The sequence below is a fragment of the Cladophialophora bantiana genome, assembly GCF_000835475.1.
Source record: "Cladophialophora bantiana CBS 173.52 unplaced genomic scaffold supercont1.18, whole genome shotgun sequence".
Lineage (NCBI taxonomy): Eukaryota > Fungi > Ascomycota > Eurotiomycetes > Chaetothyriales > Herpotrichiellaceae > Cladophialophora > Cladophialophora bantiana.
The window spans coordinates 678438-700624 of NW_015971592.1; the positions used below are offsets into that span (position 1 = coordinate 678438).

General features: G+C 51.9%; 8 protein-coding genes across 8 annotated transcripts; 3 read left to right on the top strand and 5 right to left on the bottom strand.

The window, feature by feature from the left end:
- Positions 1-407: 407 nt before the first annotated feature.
- On the bottom strand, positions 408-1568 carry Z519_10532 (uncharacterized protein; the record flags this gene model as incomplete). Its single annotated transcript, XM_016768248.1, has 1 exon — positions 408-1568. One exon carries the CDS (start codon positions 1566-1568, stop codon positions 408-410), a length of 1161 nt encoding a protein of 386 aa, XP_016615716.1.
- A 544-nt stretch (positions 1569-2112) lies between these two features.
- Positions 2113-4629, bottom strand: Z519_10533 (uncharacterized protein; the record flags this gene model as incomplete). Its single annotated transcript, XM_016768249.1, has 1 exon — positions 2113-4629. The coding sequence occupies one exon, from the start codon at positions 4627-4629 to the stop codon at positions 2113-2115; it is 2517 nt and encodes an 838-aa protein (XP_016615717.1).
- Positions 4630-5726: 1097 nt separating this feature from the next.
- On the bottom strand, positions 5727-6908 carry Z519_10534 (uncharacterized protein; the record flags this gene model as incomplete). The annotated part of the gene is made up of 1 exon (XM_016768250.1): positions 5727-6908. The coding sequence occupies one exon, from the start codon at positions 6906-6908 to the stop codon at positions 5727-5729; it is 1182 nt and encodes a 393-aa protein (XP_016615718.1).
- A 290-nt stretch (positions 6909-7198) lies between these two features.
- Positions 7199-10332, top strand: Z519_10535 (uncharacterized protein; the record flags this gene model as incomplete). The annotated part of the gene is made up of 6 exons (XM_016768251.1): positions 7199-7234; positions 7288-7834; positions 7881-8007; positions 8088-8126; positions 8173-10117; positions 10174-10332. 6 exons carry the CDS (start codon positions 7199-7201, stop codon positions 10330-10332), a joined length of 2853 nt encoding a protein of 950 aa, XP_016615719.1.
- Positions 10333-10958: 626 nt separating this feature from the next.
- On the top strand, positions 10959-11639 carry Z519_10536 (uncharacterized protein; the record flags this gene model as incomplete). Its single annotated transcript, XM_016768252.1, has 1 exon — positions 10959-11639. The coding sequence occupies one exon, from the start codon at positions 10959-10961 to the stop codon at positions 11637-11639; it is 681 nt and encodes a 226-aa protein (XP_016615720.1).
- A 1083-nt stretch (positions 11640-12722) lies between these two features.
- On the top strand, positions 12723-14194 carry Z519_10537 (uncharacterized protein; the record flags this gene model as incomplete). The annotated part of the gene is made up of 3 exons (XM_016768253.1): positions 12723-13032; positions 13141-13740; positions 13848-14194. 3 exons carry the CDS (start codon positions 12723-12725, stop codon positions 14192-14194), a joined length of 1257 nt encoding a protein of 418 aa, XP_016615721.1.
- A 1031-nt stretch (positions 14195-15225) lies between these two features.
- Z519_10538 (uncharacterized protein) lies at positions 15226-16950 on the bottom strand (the record flags this gene model as incomplete). Its single annotated transcript, XM_016768254.1, has 5 exons — positions 15226-15532; positions 15586-15810; positions 15928-16103; positions 16184-16786; positions 16843-16950. 5 exons carry the CDS (start codon positions 16948-16950, stop codon positions 15226-15228), a joined length of 1419 nt encoding a protein of 472 aa, XP_016615722.1.
- Positions 16951-17584: 634 nt separating this feature from the next.
- On the bottom strand, positions 17585-21976 carry Z519_10539 (uncharacterized protein; the record flags this gene model as incomplete). The annotated part of the gene is made up of 3 exons (XM_016768255.1): positions 17585-17853; positions 17910-21744; positions 21803-21976. 3 exons carry the CDS (start codon positions 21974-21976, stop codon positions 17585-17587), a joined length of 4278 nt encoding a protein of 1425 aa, XP_016615723.1.
- Positions 21977-22187: the final 211 nt, after the last annotated feature.

Consider the following 22187-nt stretch of genomic DNA (forward strand, 5'->3'; position numbering starts at 1 on the left):
TGTTACTTTTGTCGTCCCCGACGAAACAAACCGGCTTGGTAACGGGATAGTTGCGGGCTGGGTGTTGTATAATTTATCGATCAATGCCAATGTGTCTCACCAATACAGGTCGTCTTGGTAAAGAACAGGAAAGCACGCAAGCCAACGAGATACTCGCATGTTTGGTGCAGTAATAACTGGATTGATGACAATGTTGATTCAAGAACTATCGGGATTATGAAGACACTATAAATGGCGTGAGGGCAAGATGACAAAAAATAATCTCGTCGAAAGTGGGCAATTCACATATCAATTGTCCATTCCAGTCCCCGTTGCTCAGCCTTGCCATGAGTGTACTCCAATTACCCCGGCTTCTTGACAAAATGACATTCTATACGTGCAGTCCCTAACAATGAACCCGTTCTATATCATATTTTACTGCCTAGCCTGCCTGCTCCTCCACCCATTTCCATTGCGGCTACGCCCTCATCCTCCAGTGTCTCCCTCACAAACCGCACCATGTTCGGCACCATACTACTCGGCACGTCATGTCCTACCCCTTCGAAAACGATGTCTTCTAGCATAAACCCACTGCCCTCGAACCATCCTCCCTTCCCGCTGACTGCCTTGAGCCAGTCTATAAACGGTTTTGAATGTGCATATGGCACCAATTTATCCGCGCCGCCAGAGAGGTTTAACAGGCGCTTGTTTCCAAAACACCTCGTCATCACCGGCAGCAAGACCGCCTTCTCTTCATCCGTCAAGTCCGTATGTAATCGTTCTTGGTCTTTGCGCCAGTGTAATCCGGGCATTGACCAAATCGAGCCCGCGGGATCAGACTTCTTTACTGCCTCCACCAGACTCGGCGGAAAATCTGCGGACCCAAGGAAATCCCTTCCAGGCGGGGAAGAGGATGTGTATGTCTTGCGCTTTGACAACCGTGCTCGATCCGTCATAAGGCGCGTGTAATCTGGGCAACCTATGGTGACGATGGCGGCAGAAATCCGTGGGTCGTGCATGAGAACATGCCATGCCGCGTGTCCACCTAGACTAATACCCAGAACAAGGTTCTGCACAATCCTTCTTGGGTCGTTTGTCCCAGAGAAGATGTACCCCGGGAGATAGTCCAGCAGGAGCGACGTGTCTTGGGCCGTCCCGGCATAGCAGCTGAACATATCCTGTGCGTGGTGTTCGTTTCCGGACCGCCAGGCTTCATTTGCGATCGCAGACACAAGGCGAGAGCCATGGTTACGTTGGTCAAATGAAACAGCAATCAATCCCTTCTTTTTGACTGACCCGGTCCGTGACTTCGCCTGGTGCTTGTTCCACTCAGAGATGATATGGGCAGCGAACGGAGCCATACACGCTTGTGTTTGAAGGCGAGGATGCAGCAGCCAGAGGACAGCAATGTCGGCAACGCCTGAGGGGACCTCATCTAGGCCGAAGACTGTCGCTAGAATCCCTGCGATATGGTGTGTGCAGGCGGATATGGGTTCTGGGTGAGGAATCGAGTGGGCGGTGGACCCGCCAGTCGCTGCGGGAGGGGACCCGTAGGTTGATGCCACAGGGTTGGGGGTTGTCTTGGACATTTTCTAGAGACTGACTGGGCACAGAGGGAGGAAAAAAGGAATAGAGGTAGAATTGTAGGAAGAATGTAGGGAGTTTGGAGTAGTTGTTGAACAAGCGCACTGGAAACCGGCCGGTAAGTCAACTTGCATGTGCCGCGGTATCGGAGTATTCCCGATATGCGGGGAGCAGTTTTCCCGCGATGTGCATACTCCAACAAAGATAGGCGAGGCTGCGAGGCTAACCTAGCTCGCCTACTCCTCGGGATCCAGTCCCCATCTAGTAACACACTATTGTAATTAAAATGTCGAAACATGATCTATTTCTGTCAAGTCAATACCTACGCAAATGTTCTTTTGGTAATGGCCGGCACGTAATGACTCGTTCTGCGAACACCTCCGCTGTCCTAGCTCTACAAAACCCCCACCGCACACATCTTGATTTGCCCACCCTTACGTTCCCCAATCTACCCTTCAAGTTTCGAAACGAAGCTCCTACTCATGTCTCAGAGTCTAACATTGCTCAACAACTCGAGTACTGGTTCGTCCCAACAAAACAGCTGATTTGTCATCTATTGTACCTCGCTAAGGTCTCCATAATGTTCTGTACATTCTGCTGTGAATGTGGTCCAGTTCCGTAAGACGGTGTGCCAGGCACATAACCTTGCTGCTGTGGCTGCTGTGGCTGAGGCGGAGGGCCATGTGGCGACTGGAATTGTACTCCTCCGTGGCCATGCTGTTGGCGGGCGACGTTGCTCAGAAGACCTGCCAGATCTGGCGTCGGTTTGCCATTTGACGTAGCGCTGTCTGGCTGCCCATCACCAGGCTGCCGAAGATTCGCCAGTAATTGCTGCAGATTTGGAGCACTTGTGGCAGAAGTGGGACTCACAGATGTTTGTGCTGGGTTCTGGTACTGGGAATTCTGGCCGTACTGGAACTGATTGTGTTGTTGCTGCTGCTGATGTTGAGGGTAAGGTGCTGGCGCGTATTGTGGTGGCGGCGGACCGTATCCATATTGGGGATAACCTTGTGGCTGATAGGATTGTGGACTTTGCTGTGCGCCTCCTCGCTCCTTTTGTCGCGCATGGAGGACAATATCAGCGGCAACGGGCACATCGAGATCAACGTATTCGTTAAAGTTGACATTCGACGTGCCCTGACTCCTATCAAAAACCTGCAAGGGTATCTTGCTATTGTACTGATTGGCCTGTGTCAGTTTCACAACAGCTTGCACACCTTCAATGATTTGCCGTTTCACAACAGCGTTGAGGGGTAGCCGAGGGCTGAGCCATATTGTCGAAGCCCGCAATCCTTTGTTACGGAAGCCTTGTTCGATCCAGTTCATGAAGCTCGGAGCCACTGAAGGTTCCAGAATGAGAAGTTGTACGTCCGGTACGTCTCGTGGGTCTCTTCGAGGCAAGGGGAGGGCGGCCTCCTCATCGTAACCCGCCGAGGGTGGATTTGAGAAGTTGCTAGTGAAAGGCGAAACTGGTCTCGCACCAGCGCCATAGCGAGGGCTTTGAGTGGGTGGCCGGTAGTCGTCTCTGGACCGATAACCTCGAGGCGAAGGGGTTCGTCGATACTCCTCGCGCCTTCCTCGCTCATCTCGGAAATCACTATAGTTAGGACGGCCAAATCGGTCAGCCTGACGGCCATGACTGCGGTCTGGGGATCGAGAGCGCCGTCTTTTGCTTCCTTGCTGGCCTTGTTGACTTCTTGTGTTCTTCTGAGGCTTCGATATCTCGAGGTGAATCTTCCTTCCTCTAATCTCAACGCCTTGTTCGGCCTGAAGCGCTGCTTGACATGAGGATGCCTCAAGATACTGAACGAATCCGTATGCTTGCTTGATGGAGATCTGAGCAAGTCTGCCGTGTTTGTGGAAAATTTGAAAGATATCACGCTTGGTGACCTTTTCACTAGGCAAATTACCCACAAAGAGACGTGATCCCTGGGGAAATTTGTCCCAAATCCCTTCCGTCACATATCTCCGTTCATCTTCAAGAAATGAGTCATAAAGCGCTTGTGTTCTCGGGGTCCACGGACGTTCATTCGGGTCAAACGCTCTTCCTGGTTCGGGGGCCTGGAGAGACTGGGCGGGAGAGGTATGTTCAGTGCTTGTAGGTGATGCTTGATTGGCAGAATGCGGCCATGTACCGGGCGCTTGCAAAGGAATGGATTGAGGTTGGAACTGCGCAGACGCAAGTTTAAGTTGATCGATGCCATTGGCACTGGCGTGGTCTGGACTCACTTGCTGATATTGCCCCAATTGATCGTTGCTGGGGTTAGGAAGCGTGTGAACAGCGACAGAATCTGAAGTTTGAGCTTGAGTCGGTGGCTTGGGGGGTAAACCTGGAATGGGAAGCAATGATTGGGATCCTTGGTTGGCAAGCGAGGTGGCAGTAGTTGGAGCAGACACAGGGTCTGCAGCAGGAGCAGTAGAAGCAGATTTAGAAATGGTATCCAGAAGCGACTGATAGTCTACTCCCTCTTCATTTGACTGAAAGCTGGGCTTTACGGCAGGTTCTGGCTCAGACGCACTTTCTCCAACGGCTTGTAGTGCAGCATTGCCAGTATCAAGATTGGCAGTGGGATCAGTGGCTGGCGAAGTATCATTGCTCGTTTGCGCAGGGTCTTGGATCTGGCCGGCAGCACCTGGAGGTGGATTGGCATGGGCTTCAGACGACTGTGGATACGCAGAAGCGTTGGCAAGAGCTGAGAAAAGATTGGATTCCATGTTGGCATCATTCTGGACCACCGGGCCGTTTGTGGAGGGGAAATGAGCAGGCTCATCGAGACGAGTGTTTTCCTCCTCGGCGCCTCTCAGAAAGTTTTGAACAACGTCTTGCTCTTCCGAGTTTGGATCGTTTGGATCATTCTCATTCATAGCGCGAGCAGAGTCCGAGTAAGGAGAGAAAGTTTGATTATGAGGAATATTATAGGTCTCGGTGTCATTGAAGACCGGGTCCATCTGGTTCAGCAGTACCGGGATCGTCGAAGGTTCAGGGATATGGACTGGGCGAGGGGACTCGGGCGTTTGAGATCTACCAAAGCGTTGGGCCTCTGGCGGAGGGTCTGCATCAGTCATCTTGAGGCGGCGAAGGCGGTGCAAGTCATGTTCAGGGCAAGGTGAAGGAGAGAGCTGCCTGATTAGGCTGTTGACGCGGGGGAAAGGCTGAAGAAATGGCCAAGTCAAATGCAGTCCGGCGACATCAGCGCGTCAACAGGAGACAAGGAGAAACAGGAAAGTGAAAAGTGAGCTTGATGATGATGATGATGATGATGATGATGGATTCAGCGACCAGAAGTTTGACGGAACTGATGCGAAGTTGCTCATTACTGCGTTGGAACGGCAGCGCGCAGAAATAAGAGTCGCAAGGCGATAATAGTAGAAGAGGCGCAGTTGCCCTGCTTGTATTTTCGCTTCGGCAAGTCAACCATTCCACATGTAGTTGGCTCTTCCGGCTAACCTGCCATAGAAGATCATGGAAGGATGAGGCTGGCAATCGCTTCCAGAGCCTTTGCAGCTGCCGTTAGCAAGCTGTTAGCAAGCTAGCCAGCTGTGTAGAATATGTCTTGATGTGTTCCCCATGGTCAACGAGGGCCCTCTGTGACCCGTTTCCTCTCTGGAGATTCTACTCCGCAAAGTCTGCGAGCTCAGAACTCGACTTTGCGGCCGCCAGGGAATGGTACAGGAGTCACAACACACGACAGCCTTTACGGGATGTTGGAGAGGTGACTTACGCCCGGTCCAGCGGTCCTGGCGGCCAGAATGTCAATAAGTACGATCATCTTTGGTATCTGGTCGACGGGTGACTCTGACTTGGGCACGACAGAGTTAACTCGAAGGCTCAGCTTCGCGTCTCCGTTGATCGTCTCCTCCCCCTAATCCCTGTCGTTCTACATCGAGGCATCTTGTCCTCTCGATATTACGCGGAGAAGTCGTCGAGTTTGGTGATTCAAGCAGATGAAAGCCGAAAGGCACAAGCCAACAAGGACACCTGCTTCAGGAAGCTCAACGAACTGATAGAGGATGTGTATAAGAACACCGTCCCTGGGGAGACAACAGACGAACAGAAGGAAAGGGTCAAAAAGCTTCAGAAGACAGAAAACGAGGCCAGATTGAGGAGGAAGAAATTACAATCAAGCAAAAAGCAGTCAAGGTCAAAGGGAGACATGGATTGACTAAGTCGACTCAAAGGCGACCAAGGATTTCACAACCGAGTCCGCCACTGTCCTGATCGCTGGGTCCAGATCGGAAGTCTGAGCAAGCTCCTCAAGCAATCCTTTAACCCAGGCGATCAACTCAAGGCTGTTGGTCTTCTTGCGAGCATCCTTCAGTCGTGCCAGCATATCTCTGAGAGCGGGTGGAAAGGTGGGAGAAGAGTGAGGTATTGAGACAAGTGGTAGCTGTATGTGGCATGCCTGGCTGCACCAACTCTGTGGATACTCCCTCATCAAGAGTACCGCCACATGATCCGCAATCTTGCGACAGGTTGGAGTGTCATCGTAGTCTAGAAGCATCTTGAAAAAGTCCAAGCCAAACTTTGGGTCGAGGAACTGGGCCATACCAGCGTCGAAAATTGCAACGGGAATGGCGCCACTCATCGCAGGCGTCGATTCCAGATTCTGTAGCGCAGAGGTGGCGACCTCGTCTTCAGCGTTCAGGCCGACATCCAGAGCCGTTAGTCTCGGCAGCCGCAGAAGATCCTCATCGTCATCTCTTCCCTTTGCGTGTCGTGGTTGATCGGATTTGCGGATGGTGATTCCAAGGAGTTCTCGACGGAGGTGAATCTTTGTGATGTAAGACATTTCTAGTCTCGCATATTCCAACCACATGGCTCTTGACCCTTTGCAAAATCGAAGACCACGTTGCATGTAACTTCTCGCTTCAGTAATGTCACCGTTCTCTTCCAACGCATATTGGGCGGCATGGATCCATAAATCGGGCTTTGTAGGATGCAATCGGAGCACTTGTGTCAACATTTCCTCCAGCTTCTTGTATGCCTTTTGCTTCCTCGCAAAATCTATTGCCTCCATCCATAGACCGACATCTCCCGGATGCTTGCGAGTGCCGCGTTCAAAGACGAAGAAAATGCGACGCTTGCCATTGTGTGCTGTGGACTTGATTCCCAATCTCTTGACTCTCTTGCGCCTCAAGGCATCCACGTTTATCTCGAACTCGGCGTACCGAGCGAAGTCCGCGGACGTGGATCCCCGGGCGTTAATCTTGTGCTCAAAGTCGGATCGTTTGCGAGCGATGCTGGTAATCTCGTCGGCGCTGAAGACACCTTTGCGTTCGTATTCTTTCAGTTCTGGTACCGACTGTTCCAGGAAAAAGCGAGCCTTGTCGCTCGCGGCAGCCATAATGCACCCTGCTGGGAACTAAACCTGCTGGGATTCTCTTGATGATGGGAAGAGAGCACAGATTTTTGGAGCATTTTTCTGTTGCGGAAGAAATTGACCCGCAGTTTTCCCGGCTATGGATCATCAGGGGTTCGCGTGTACCCGAGTCCTGACCTTTCATCTGTCCTCATGCGCAGATTGCACCCTTCAACCTTCTAGCCTTTTCTTACGCCTTCTTGTCACTCTTTCACTCTCTTCTTCTTGTTCTCCAGATGCTGGTAGCCGTCTTGTAATCGTCACTGATATACCAAATGGCGCCGAGGAAGGACGGCGATGTGGTGTTCTCTGTAAGCACCCAAACCCGCTTCTCCTTTTGTTGAGGTAAACTGACGGTTGGCAGTTCAATGGAAAATGGGTGTCTTGGGCTCATACAGTCGTCGCATATGCGGCCTTCATTGGAGCATTGATTGTGGGTGTTTCTCTCCACTATCACAAAATTGTACAGAACGAGCACTATGGATACCCGGATGAATGGTTTCCTTCCGTCTCGGCTACCATTGGCGATCGATACCCTGAGCGCTCGGTATTTATGGTCTTCATTGCCATCACCTCCGGACCTCGATTTGCCCTCGTCACTCTCTGGTACTTCCTCACCAGAAGACCAAACTCGAACCTACCGGCGATCATCGCAACCACAGGCTTGTTAAGAACATTGACATGTGGAGGGTGGACATACGTGACATCTACGGACGACCATGATTGGCATGATATTTTCATGATTTCCTACCTGATATTCACCCTGCCTTGGACGTTGGGATGTCTAGTTCTGAGTCCGCCCAATGCGAAAGCCATCAAATATCGAAAAATCTTGGCTAGCTTGTTCTTCGGTACTCTTGTACCCTTGATCTATTTCTTCATCCAGCACAAAATCCACAAAGTTGCAGGCGGTGAGTCTTTCGGCTACAATCCGGACCTTTATGCTGATTTCTCAAGCGTACACCATCTACGCCTTTTTTGAATGGTCTCTGATCTTGTTCGATGTGGCCTTTGATGCGGTCACTGCGCTTGACTATGAAACATTTGAAATCGTGGTCAAAGACATCAAGGGCTCTAGCAGAGGGTATGTACAGTTGCTCCCAAAATACGCAAATGTACGAATAAGTCGAAGTTTGGCTTGGAGACCTACTAACCCTTTTGCAGTGATGCCAAACTACTGAAGGATTCTGTGAAAGAGAAACAGTAAGTTGAGAGTGATTTCTCTATTGACTCTGCTGATATACCCCAGACACGGGAGTCCTTTGATCCAGACCTCTACCTTTGATGGTCTGTACTATTGGCCCGCGATGCTGGACGCGACTGCGGACATTCTCCATGGATTTTTCTTCTGGTCTATCCTCACCTCTCTCGGCGTCCTCATTTGGTATTTCCCGCTCTGGCACATGGGGATCTCGGGCTACGAGGTCATGGTCATGTCCCCTGCTTCACCTGTGATACTTGCCATCCCATCCGTTCGATCTTTTACAATCAAGAACGTTCGCTGGGTTCACATGGCTTCTCTGGTAGGCCTTGTGGCTTGGTTAGTAAAGGACCCGGCATACCGTTTGTTCACTGTCGGGTTTGCTGTCATGTTGGGTTGTATTGCCTGGTCAGCAGAGTGGTATGCTGAACGAAGAAACTCGGTGCGGCTTCAAAGAAGAATCTTGGCATGGAGTATTGGTTTCGTGATGTCGAGCATTGCCAAGTTTGCGAATCACACCAACAATCCTGTCTGGCCCATTCTACATTCTGGAATCGGTGGATGGAACAAGACCGGTTTGGTGATCGCCCTGGTTGCTGTATGGCGGTCCACCCGACCAGAAGTCTTCAGTGGTGGAGACTACGTCCCCCAAAATGCAAGGAAAGGCTCAAGCCTTTTGGCTGGGCTCGGCCTGGGAGGGCTCTTCTTTTCCATGCACTCTTTGCTCTCAGACTCCAGCACCATGATATTGTGGGTCTGGGAGGGTTATCCTGTACGGGGGCCGCTGGCAGTACCCCATGGTGCCGTGACGATAGTTGTGATGAGCCTCGGATTGTTTCTAGGAATTGCCCTCCCAGGCTTTTTTGGGACATGGACAGCCTATGGATTGGGAGCTATCGGTGCAGCCTTACTCACCAGCTACAGCAACTGGACCGGCTACTATGGTGGTCTGATTCTTGCCTTCTACACTATGGGAGTTGCGCCAGTGCTTATCTCTTCCGCCGCCCAACATAGTCCGGCGTCTACCTTTGGCTTCGGCTATTTCATGTACAACATCATGGTCCTCTTCCATGTTTGGGTTGTGGCATATGCGTTCGTCCCTGGAGGGCCCCTAGTTCGAGAGCACACCGATTGGGTGATGATCACAATGATGCTTCTGATCGGTGCCGGCGTCTTTTCAGCCTTGGCCACTAACTCGGCATATCAACCGAAGAGGAAATCGAGCCCTCGTGGACGGAAGCAGTCCCGCTACTACCTTCATGTCCTGCTCGTCATGCAGCTGTTGACGGCCTTCATTGCATATTTACGCTTTCCAACCTATGATTATGTACCATACCATCCAGAGGAGAAGCTTATCACGGCTGGAATCTGGACCATCCACTTTTCGCTGGACAATGACGACTGGTCGTCTGAGCGAAGGATGCGAGACGCGATCAAGGAATTGGAGCTGGACGTGGTGGGATTGCTGGAGTCTGATCTGCAACGAATCATTATGGGCAACCGCGACACCACGCAGTATCTTGCTGAGGATTTGGGCATGTACGTGGACTTCGGTCCTGGGCCGAATAAACATACGTGGGGATCAGCACTGCTATCCAAGTTCCCCATTCTCAACTCGACTCATCACTTGCTCCCTTCGCCGGTCGGCGAACTTGCGCCTGCAATTGAAGCCACGCTGGATGTATACGGAACCCAAGTCGATGTATTTGTTTTCCACTCGGGACAAGAGGAAGATCCCGAGGACCGACGACTTCAGACGGAGTATCTGTCCAAGCGGATGGGGGCGACAACTCGACCAGCGATCTTGCTGAGTTACCTGGTGGTCAAACCGGGAGAAGGCAACTACAACACGTACGTGAGTGGACTGACTGGAATGCACGACATTGACTCTCGTGATTGGGACCGATGGTGCGAGTACATCCTGTACAAGGATATCAAGCGCGTGGGATATGCCCGGGTCAGCAGGGGTACCATTACAGACACTGAGATCCAGGTAAGCAGAAGCATCCATTGGATATTGGTTTACTGAACATCACTGACGCGAGGCAGGTGGGCAAATTTGTGGTTGGAGAGCCGGTTTCGTACACGGACGAGAGGATTCCTGAAGAGCAGGTACCGCCTGGACGCAGATTTCCAGCGCTATTCCGTGGGGAAGGTGTGCGTGGACACAGATACCACGTCTTTGACGAGCCATGGTACTATGCGTAGGGAGGGCGTGTCACGTGTTACGATATGTACTCAGTACGAGGTAGAGTGTTCGGTACTCAGTACTGTGATAATATTACAGTAGCACGATGGGCCCAGAGCCTAATATGATGCAGCCAAAGAAGCGCGTTGCTGAGCCTGTGCAACCAATCCAAGGCTCGCCTGTAGTGGTAAATGTGCACGTCAAGCACGTCTTATCGTTATCGCGAAAAATCATGCGGGGTTGTTCCAGCGGGCAGAATTGACTCGGGCGGTGGCTGCGGTGACTCAACCTGCCAACGTGACCACGATTGTGGGCTTGACCAGTGAATCATGCGCATCTCAATCAATCCTATTACCGTCTGCCTATCGCCTAACAGAGCACAGGTCCCTCCGACGTTTCCAAAACCCTCCTTAAGTCACAACTCAACTTTGTTTGCCTTTTCTCCCACCACCACCACGTTACTTGCTGTTCTTCCTTCTTCTCTCCCCCCCCCCAGGCATTACTCTCATGTACACCACTTACAGGTAATCACCGCAGGCTGTGGACTTTGCTTTGCTGTTATCGGAGCTTGGTGAAAGGCGTTTTCAATATACCTATAATCAGTCCACTCCACTTCCCTTCGCTAGGGCTAGTGGTTGTCTCTACAATGCCTGATTCCTCTGCTTCCCCCGCCCCCGGCTCCCGGGCCATCAAGATCCCTTTGCATACTGGCAACAGTACAGACTACTCTCCGCCGAACCGCCGTCGACGAAGTGAACGCTACCCTAACCACGCCGCAAGTGCCGAAGCTTCTGATGCTGGCCCATCATCGCTAGGCTCAGGCTCAGGCTCCGACCAAGACTCGCACTGGTCCTACAGCCCTATTCCCACTCGGCCCCAGCCCCGGCATCTCCTGCGCAACAATGTCCCTTCGGCGGGTGTGGTGGACCGACTCCCTACCTCGTTACACCCCGACAACGAGCCCAGCCCATCACCACGGAAAGACAAGCACAAGGCTGGCCTCCCGCCGCCTAGTAGCATGCCCATGCTCTTCAACCCTTCCTCCTCTTTACTTGGCCCTTCGATGCTGTCTTCCAGCTCTTACAAATCCATCAATCTGAATGCTCATCACGACGATCCAGACGAGCCTCCCCGACTGATCACATACACAAAATATAGCCAGGGGTTTACATGGAACGACGAGCTGTTCTTGCCAAGCTATATGCTGGGACGGTACGGAGAGAGGGGCCGAAAGAAGCTATACGACGGGGACTTTGGAGACGAGGACCACTGCCCTGTGGCTGAGATCTTCGTCACGGACGAAGAAGCCGAGGCCATGATGCCATGAGCAACGTCGGAAATGACTCGAAGCTACGAGGTATGGATTAAGACATGATACACACGGCAGCAATGTCAGTCAGGGCGGCGTCCTCGAGCACGGAACATCGACGGATAAGCCAATGTTAAAAGGTTACTCGGCTCTGGATGGGTCGGTCGGCTGGTAAGGGCAAGGTACAATCTTTTGGCTTTTGGCAAGGCTGCGTCAGAAAGACCCGGACTTGCAGGATTTGGATAGTGCTTCCGAAACACAACAGGAGGCACTCTTTCACAGGTTACAGGCATTAAGGATTATCTCGACTCACGACAGGCAGTGTTCCCGTAACTACATGGCGCCCCTGGCATGCTGGAAATGGGAGGCGTTGGAGGTCGATCCAAGGGCGTTGCGGTTATTCATCTCTTGGGCCAACATTCTCTGGCCCCAGTCCGTCTTGTCTGGAACTAGTTATTCAAACAGCAACCAACATATATGATGTTGTTATTATGTAGTACGTCACCCGCCACCGGGTTTCCCTTCCTAATCAATCATTCTCAACCCTGCGCGTATGTACGAGGCATGCACATGCAAAGCCTCCCAGCTGTTGGCAGATGCCTTGGTCCCGCGGCTTCCTTAGCCCTCTGCAGGCACCCAAAACCCCACCCACTTAGTAGTGACTCTGATGGCCCCCATTTGATCCCATCTCTGGCGAAACGATGGCAATGGCCAACTCAGCAGTGGGCAGCGTCTCATGCGTCAAAATCCACAATGCAGCCCGTGTAACTCGTCTCGCTCGGCGATGCGCTGGCAACGTTCTCTCGACTTGCATGAAACAGTTTGTGAAAGGTCCATGCTCCGAATGCAGCTCCCCGCCGGCAAATGACTTGTCTATCAACAACCATGTCAGTCCAACGGAGGTACTTGATGATCCCCAAGGCCACTCCATGCGTTATGATCGAAAGGTGAGCTTCTGCCATCCCCAAACATCTTCCTGGAGCTAGATTTGTCCCCTGGTTGATGCACTAAACGTCGAATCACCGCCACAATCCTTGACGAAGACCGGATCACAAATCCATCTATTTAGTCACATCGTCTGGACGACAAAAGCCGCCGAGAATGGCCGAAAATTTGTTGTCACTCGTCAGCGAGCTCTCGCAACTCGCCAGCGGCTTCGTGCCTTCCACAGGCCATGATGCTGCGTCTCTCGCACCCAAAGCGGCTCTCGTCAACCTCTCCAAGAAGATTATGTATTTACTGATGGATCCAGGCATGATGGTTCAGGCCCACTCACTGCAAATGGCCGAGCTGGTCTCTGTCCGTACACTGTTGGACCTCAAGGTGTTTGAGAAAATGCCAGCTGAAGAGGGAAAGACCATCAGCGCAAAAGAGTTGAGTGAAGTGTCTGGCGTCCAAGATGTCTTGCTTGGTAGGGCTCCTGTTCCACTGATTTACTGCTGGTGATGGGGTCGCCGTGGGCCCTCTTGACCCGAGAAGGCCAATGGAAGAGTGGTGAAGCTGACACAAAGGTCATCAGAGAGACTGTTACGCCCTCTGGTCGCGTCGGGATTCATAACTCAGTCCCCTGAAGATGGCTCCTATGGATGCACCAGGTTTTCACAGGCCTATACTTCCTTTCCTGGAATGTTCTTTACATTAATGTTCGACCACTTCCTTCAGCCCATGACGGACCTCCCCAAATACCTTGCAAAACATGGGGCTGTAGAGCCAACATCTTTCTACGTCAATCCATACTCTGACTACCACAACGCAAGCGACTCCGGGTTGACGACGTGGGAAATCATGTCCAAAGACCCAGAGAAACTGAAGACATTCCAGCTTGGGCTGAAAATGGGTGACAACCTGGTTCCCGTCATAGGCTATTATGATTTCAATCAACTTGCATTAAGTGAAGAGGAGTTGCAGACGAACCCCGATCGAGCAGCTCTAGTGGATATTGGCGGCGGAGTAGGGAACACCGTAAAGAAAGTCTTGGATGAGTACAAGAAGTTGAATCCCAAAAACGTGGTCTTGCAAGATCAGAAGGAGATTATAGCAATGGCCGAGAAAGAGAAGATTGCTCCGGAAGGGGTCAAGCTGATGGAGCATGATTTCTGGACCGAACAGCCTGTTAAAGGTGAGTCACTCCAGCGAGGAAATAAAGAGGGCACAGGCTTGATTCTTGCCGTTCCGATTTCTACTCCGATAAAGGCATGTATGCTGTCATTCTGACTTTCTGCGCAGGCGCCAAAGCGTACTACTTCCGGCGCGTCTTCCACGACTACAGCGACGAACTCTGCGCCAAAGCGCTGAATCAGATCATCCCCGCCATGGCGCAGGACTCCCGCATCCTGATTGCTGACATGCTGATTCCAGAAATCATGACGGACAAAGAGGCACATACCGCAGCTTTGGATGTTGCGTGTATGGTCATGGGTGGGAAGGAAAGGACAGAAGCAGATTTCCGAAAACTGTTCGACAGCGTGGGGCTTGAGGTGGTCAAGATCCATCGCACACCAGGGGTCGCGGCAGGCGTAGTGGAAGGAAAGCTGAAGCCTGTTGATGGGGCGAATGGGACGAACGGGACGTGATGCAGAAGAGATAGTGGTCGGTTAGAGCACGGTGTTCTGCCAACACCCAGCCCGAGCCGAGAGCGATTCGTACATTCAAATGGATCCTGACTATATACGGTGATTGCCGACCGCGGCGGACATCCCTTGCATGCTGCCCATCTGTCGAACATGTACGAGTTGTAATTAGGGGTTACACGAACTCAGTATTGAAAGGGGATGCTCAGCCTTGTCGCGCACGTGATCTGATATCTTCCCCCATGTGACTCAATGGAGGACATGATAGATTGCAACAAAGCCTGAGGGCCTGTCTGACTATATACTATCGAGTAATTCACACTGTGAGTACCGACAAGTCTCGACAGTCTTTACATCTCTTAGCAGCCCTGCCAGTCACATCTGTAAGTAATGCTTGCCTACCTCCCTTTCGCCGGGGAACCCCTGAATTTCCAACGATTTCAGTGGCGCAAGAAAGCAGAAAACCGGGGCATCTCTTCTTCCCATCGCTGAGGGATTCCCGCAAATATGAGATGCGCAGACATTATGGGACACTCTTCGAATCACAGCTGAGGCCGATTCAGAGCTTTGGGCTAATATGAGCTGCTCCAAACGAGACGGGTCCCTGAAGGGGCTCGACAGCCTCGTTGATGGGAAGAGATGCGCCCAGTTTCAGCGCTCATATGCCTCCTCCGGATATGTATAATATATTGATTAGCATTACAGCCATACGGTTTGCACCAGAGAGGTATGAATGGAATAGCAAGACTATGTATTTACCGCCGTAAGGAAAATGGGTCATGAAACTCGCAGATTGCGGTACATATAGTAGTATGTCCGCATTTATCCTGAAAAACAAACCGCCTTATTTCTTTACTATTAGATCCCATTCGTTGCTATGTCCACCCCGGACTCGACACAACTTGCCACCCTCAACCGCCTCGAACGCATCACTGCCCACACAAGTCAGACAATAAAAACACTCCGTAAGGATTGTATTTCCTCTTGATTGCCCACAGCCTCTCGTAATGCTTTCTCCCGTAAATATGCGCCTTTCAGTCCGGGTCAAATCTGCTCGTTTCATTCATATACGCACCCGTGGTTGGCGCCAGTCTCTTCGTGGCCGGCACCTTGACGTACGTGATGTCGTGCTGCTTTTCATCCAGCACTGCTTGCGGGGTATCCAAAGAAGACACTCGGGCGACGACGCTGTTGAAGTAAGAGATCCGCCATACCGGGGTGACGCCCGAGTACGGTTCGGATGCGTCCCTGAAGACCTGGCCGCCGCCGACGAGCTCGAGGTTGTTGGTTGTGAACTGGTCGAGTGTCCCGGCGATGGTTTCAATCATGGTTCGCAGAGCGCTAAAGTTCTGCGTCACCGAGGCGCGGTCGAACGGCCGGTTTCAGCACCATACGCTGGGAGGCTGACGGGTGGTTCGGAGCCCGACTCAGCGTGGTAGTATGTCCAGTAGTCCGGATAGGAGACGTAGCCTTCGGAGATGAAGACGCTGGTCAAGTTGTATTTGGCCAGTTTTGCCCGGGTAGCGTCGAAGGCAGATTGGGCATGCGCTACGGCGGCGTTGAAAATCGCGAAGCCATGGACATAGTCGGTGGTAACGTCAGCGAACAGAGGCGCTGGGCTGTTGACGGATCATTGGTCGTAGCCGGCGTAGCCTGCTTCGTTGAGATCAGGATAGGAAGAGTATAAAATGGCAATGGCATCCAGGAGTGCAGATGTGTTCGAGCTCAAGGGGAACATGGCCAGATGCTGAACCGTGACATTGACTGTGGGATGGGCTTTGACCGTGCTCGATACCACGACACCGTATGTCCCGCCACCGCCACCGCAAAGGGCGACGAAAAGGTCGCTGTGCAGGCAACCATTGGCCGCCACAAGTGAGCCGTCGGCAAGGACAACCGCGAGCTCCAGCACCTGGTCTGCTCTCAGACCAAAGTCTCGCTGGATGCAGGGCCGTGGCCACCGCCCTGCATCCAGCCTCCAAGAGCCCCAACAGAGGGTGTACCGCCAGTGACAATAACGACGTTGTGCTTCTGAGCCTCTGCCGCCCCATCTCCCCACGAGTACCCCCCTGCGACCTTGAACGCGCTTCCGGTCCAATTGCTCGTGGTACATCCGGTGGAGGACTCAAAAGTGTTTTGAAAAGTGATGCCATTCCGAAGATGGCGGATCCAAACTTCCAGACCATTGGATCGCTCGGAGCGTCCGAGCTGGTCATGGCCCGTGTTCCTAACCGCCAGGCGGATGTTGAACAGCTTGGAGAAGACGACCGTTAAGGCAACCTGTTGAGGGTTGGTGCAGTTTGCCGCATAGCTTGGACTCACTCCCAGTGTGCGGGACCCCTGAGCACTTTCCCCTGCCGTAGCATTGACGGGAGGGCAGCTGATATTGGTTGGATATGAGAGCCCAACGACATTGGCAGCCTGGAGCGTGGCATTGTTCCAGTTCGCATCCACATAAGTACATTGAGCTGGACTGGAAGCAGGGCCAGGACAGCAAGAGAGGGCGACGGGTTGTGTTCGAATTGAGTTTCCACCAACAGTGAAGTTGAAGAAATCCCAGAGAATATTGGGAGGCCAACATTGGTCGCCGGGAATCTATCCATCACGTCAGATATTCCGCATTGGACGACCTAACCTTGTTGGAAGCATACGCATTTGCATGAACCACTGGGAGCAGCGTTGGCCGCTGAAGCAGATGCGGCCGAGATGATTGCCAGAAGCATCAAGGGAAGCCAACCGGACGAGAACAGCACACCCATGATCTCTCTTGTCTCGTTGTAGTAAGGGCTATGGATTGTGGATCAAGCTGATGAGCGAGTCGTTCTGACAGATGTGGCAGCATGAGCATCGCCAGCATTTCATGTATCCTTGTCGTGAAATTCCTCCATCCTCCGGACGGCGACAGTGGAATGCTGGATGGCAAGATACGTCTCGCTTCCTGCCTGCTGTGAAGCCAACTGAGAATCAACTATAGTCGAAGGTGCAGAGCTAGTGCGAGGCCCAGACCCTGAGGCTGGCCCAGATGCTCCCAATTGGTTTCATCAGCCATCAGCTCCAGCCATTGAGACGAGAGACGACCGAGGCTGACAATAGCATCCATTCACAGATGGACAGGTCAGCAGGGCGCTAGGCTGAGTGCAATGTGACGAGATGAGATATCTGGGCGGAAATTGGGCCAAATCGACGAGGGTAGCGTCAGATCTCTCGAAGCCAACATATCTGATCATTCCATATCTAGCTCGTCCTTGAGCATCATGTCGGTACTAATACATAGCTTCCTCCCTGGGGCCCATTCCTTGTCCCAGTCCAAGGTATTTGCCGGGATGCTGTAGATTCGCATCCAATGTGTGCGGCCGGCATTCAAATGCTCGGTCGTCCCAATACCCAAATATTCTATCTTCGCATAGGCCTGCCCATCGCCGCCGCCTCATGCATGTTCTGGAAAATCAGCTTGAAGCCGTTGCACAGATCTCTCATGGTGGGATATGGTTGCTTCATCAATTCGAACCCTTGTGGAATCACCCTCACGCTCCAGTCCATCAGCTTCGCGTTTTGGCCCGCCTTGAAGACGAGGTGGAACTGCCCTGGTCGCTCACGGTTGAGGCAGAATTGGTACATGGAGCGTTTGGGGTTAGCATTGGTATAGGTTGTCAACCACTCTTCTGTTCCGAGCGTCAGTAATATCTGGTATCAGGTTCGCAAAGAATAACAAACTCACCTAATGCAGCCTTGGACTTGTTCTGGAATTTCTCGTTATTGCACATCTCGTCCACTTTTCGAGCCATGGCCTTGACATGTAGCACGATCAGTTCGTCCAAGTCGGAGTAGTTGTACCGTCCACCTATCCTCAGCGTCCTTCCCAAGGAGAACTCGTTCTCTTTGTCCAGTTCAAGGACATCAATATGTTGGAATATACCGTCCGCAACCTTCCATGTTACGGCAAGATGATCGTTTCCTTTGGATGATGGGCGAATGACGATGTCACCACGATTCTGGCTGCCCAAATACTCTTCTGCTTGCTTTGCATTGAACGGCCGGAATAGGGGGTGCTTGATCACTCGAGTGACCCGGTTGCCCAAATCCGTCTTCTCTTCCAACAACTTCTTGTCCGCAGCCTCCTCGCGATCATCCCACTCGTCGTAGTTTCGATCGTTGTGACTATATCTCTTGAATGGTTTTTTCAACTGCTCGTCTCTCAAGCTTACAGTGACTATAAAGTCTTTGCGGTTGATCGAGGTGATGTGGGCTTGAACGGTCTGATGGATATTGTATAACTGCTTCGGCGACAACGCAGGGTCTGCCCATTGACGATCCTCAACCACAGCATCCAATCCGCATTCAAGTCTGCCCTCCATGTGATCGTCGGTGACCTTCTTGAGCGTCATTGGAATATTCATGCCTCTCTGCAGGGATTCTCTGGTCTCCCCTGTGAGCATTGTGAAGACTTCCGACTCTCCTAGATTTACCCGGAATGGGTTTCTCAGTTCTTCATATGGATCGTTGAGTTCGGCGGTAATGTTCTCCAGAGTGCTGCGCTTTTTTGAGTTCAGATTTTGTTCCAACTGCGCGGCATATTCTTCGAGAACCAGGTCATGAACGCGTTCCTGTGCTTCTTCTCGTATTAGGCGGCGAACTATAGCTCCTGATCCTCCTTCTTGTCTCTCGGCCTCAATATCTTCTTCATCAAGTTCAAGCGCATCAGCTGCCATTTTCCGGGCGATGTCGTAATCTTCAGGGTGTATTCGAGTGTTGTCCAAATACTCCGAGTCAGGATCCGACATGTCAAAGTCGATGTACAAGAAGGATGCAGCATTGGCCCATACTTTGGGTCCCATCGCTTGGTATTTATCGTTGAGACCCAGCAGGTCCTCACGAGCCCTGACAAATCCGTTGTTGAGGTTGATAACTTTCACCAACTGGGAAGCCTTTCGGGGTCCGAGGCCGGCAACATAGGGAAGAAGGTTTGCCAGCCCGGGGTCAGTTACGGCCTCATTGATGTTCACGCCGGTCATGGTGACCGTGTCGACAAGAGCAGTTTCCAGTTTCTTCAATAATTTGTCTTGCGGCACAAGGTTCTGGGTTTGGTGGAAGTTGATGGATACAATGTCTCGACCTAGAGCGGCATACTCTTTCAAGGGAGATTGCATGTACCTCGCTAGTCCGACACAGTAGAGGGCCATTTCAGGAACCCCGGGGTTATCAGATTTCATGCGATCGCCTGATTTCGACATCCGGGCAACTTCGTCGTTGACGAGAATGACATCCAAAAGATCGCTTCGATCCTGGTCATCATCGTCGCTGTATGTCGCACCTCGGAGGTCATGGTTGTTGACCAAGGTGGTCAGGTTTGCTAGAAGTTTGCGGGTATCAGGACACCATCCCGAGACCGCGATAACTTCAGGCTCCCTCCTCCGAATGACTTCCAATAGGGCGTCAACATCCTTGCCGTCGGAGATGCCGCGTTCTCGATTGCCAGGGCCGAGGTCCTTATACTGACCATGCTCAAGGACTCTACCCTCGTCACCGACGTAGGCCCAGTAGATGGGGTCACGGCCAATTGCTCCACCACCGTTCGTCATGGCTAAGACCCGCGGAACAGTACCTTTCGCCAACCCTCTCGGCTTCCAGGGAGCCTGGTCGAGCTTTACATAGAACTCATCGCGGCAATCATTCCCGATAGTTGCTTCGCATTGCTCCTTGAGATTTTCTTTAACCGACCGGGCCATGAGCTTCATGATCTTGTCAACGGCACTCGATACGGCCTCACGGCGCTCTTGGTTCCACGCATCAGCCACAGTAGAGTAATTGTCTGTTTCAATCTGCTTGTTGAGTTCTTTCTTGAAAGTATCCAGCTCGGGCAGTCGAACCCGAATCTCGATCAAGCCTTCTTCCTCTGCCTTCAGCATCTTAAGGAACAGATCAGGTCGTTCGCTGAAATAGATGCATTTCTGGTTCCGGAGATATTTGAATTCATAGTAAGGATGTTGCTCGTCGATCTTGCGAAGACCTTTTTCGGTACGGTGGCAGTCAATCACCCCTTGGGGGAAGATCTTCTCTCTGATGAGACGGCGAAATCGTGGGCTCGTGGCTAGTTGTTCGACGAACATCGCCTTCGCCGCTTTGAGCACTCTGGCGCCCGTAGAGAATTCTTCGTCGATCAGTGTTTCAGCAAGATTCTCTGGGCTATCAGAGGGATCTTCCGTGTACGTTCGGACGCCTTCTCTGGCGGCGTTTCGTGCGAATGCGTCTGCAGTTATTCCAAAGGCACGAACGAGACCGAATGCTCTCGAGGCACGAATTTCCTCGTAAACACTTCTCGTCGAAGCTTTCTTCTGAGACATATTCACACCGTTGGTCTCGCCATTCGAGGTCAGGGCCAAATCTTTAAGCTGTGATGCGTACTCGAAATACAGATAGTCCTGCAAATCCTGAAGATCCTCCATCGTAGCAGCTCGTGGGAGGAGTTGTTCGAAAGTGATGTCCTCGGACACATTAGTCGACTTCAAATCATCGTATGTTTTCTGAAGCGCTCGTTTCCTTTCGATAAGGGCTCTATATTTGAGATCGAGCTCCAAGATACGCCACAGATCTTTCTGATTGAGGAGTTTGACGGTGTCATCGACAACTTTTGGAGTCCCGTCTTCCTGTACACCAACCACCTTAGTCTGAGGGAACAGCAGATAATCTTTTCGATGCATGTAAATAAACGGTGGTTCAAAATCCTGCCGAGTCATCAAATCCAGATTATCTGCGACAGCCCGTCTGAATGGTTCGTGGTGAATAGGGTCGTGCCCTTTCGACGGCAGTACGAGGTTGGCTATCCACGCAGCTTCTTCTTTGACCTCATCTTCGGTCAATTCAAGGTCGCGATATGGTCTCCTAGCTAGCTGATGTCGTTCGGGTATATCAGTAAATCGGATTTCATTGTCCTCGTCGGTCAAAAGCTTCTCGGCCAGCTGAGAGGGTTCAAAGACGTCTTTGAGATGGAGATTCTTGTCTTTTTCGGCCTCTTCTTCGTCAGCCTCTTCTTCCTTTTCGAGTGCAAAGTCGTAATCTGTTCCATCACCGAACGCTGCACGAAAGTCTTCTAGAGCCTGCTCATCGAGACCAGCTGCATCTGCGATGCCTAGCTCTGCGATGCCTCGACGATTATGCCTGGCCACTTCCTCATCTTCGCGTTGCCGTTGTTGTTCTTCATCTGAGAAAATATCCTCTTCGATGAAGTCGTCAAACTCGTCCTGCAGCCCTCTTCGATCTTGACGACTCCGCCGACTGTAGTCAGCTGCCTCCTCTTCCTCGTCGGAATGGCCAAAAATATCATTCACCCCAGGATGCTGTTGTGCATCGCGGTCTTCGCGAGGGCCTCGCTTGAGTCTCTTGAACTTTGATTCGGTCGGCTCCTCGGTTGGCTTCATGCCGATCAATTCCAAATCCTCTTCATCGAGGTCTTCGTCTTCACGTTCTTCGCGGCGGCGTTTCTTCCGTTCTCGTCTCCGTTCTCGTCGAGTTTCTTCATCATCTTCATCTTCATCGACAATGAAGTCTTTGGCAATCTGGCATAAACATTAGAATTGGCATCTCCGAAGAACATCTTGGTGGGAGAAGCTTCACCTCCGCCGCGGCCTCCTCGTCCTCGTCCTCTTCCTCTTCTTCTGAGGAATCGTCAAAACGGCCGTTTGCGCCACTTGACTTTGTTCTCCTTTCGCCGGTCTCTTCGTCGAAGGATTCGTCCTCCTCCTCCTCTTCCTCATCAAGGACTGCGCGATCATCGATGAGACGATCCATGCTGACAGAAGTGCAAGCCGCAAATAAAAGATTCAGGTATTTGAGGTGCAGCGAGGAGTGTTGAATTTGTACGCTGCAAGTTCGCGGTGCAGGGCGCTGGCAAGGAATGCTCTACTGTCTTGAATAGCCTGCGAAAGCCCAAAGGCAAACTTGGTCTAACAAGTTGATGCTGCGGCTAAATCGCGGTCTCGGCAAAGTTTCTATCTATGAC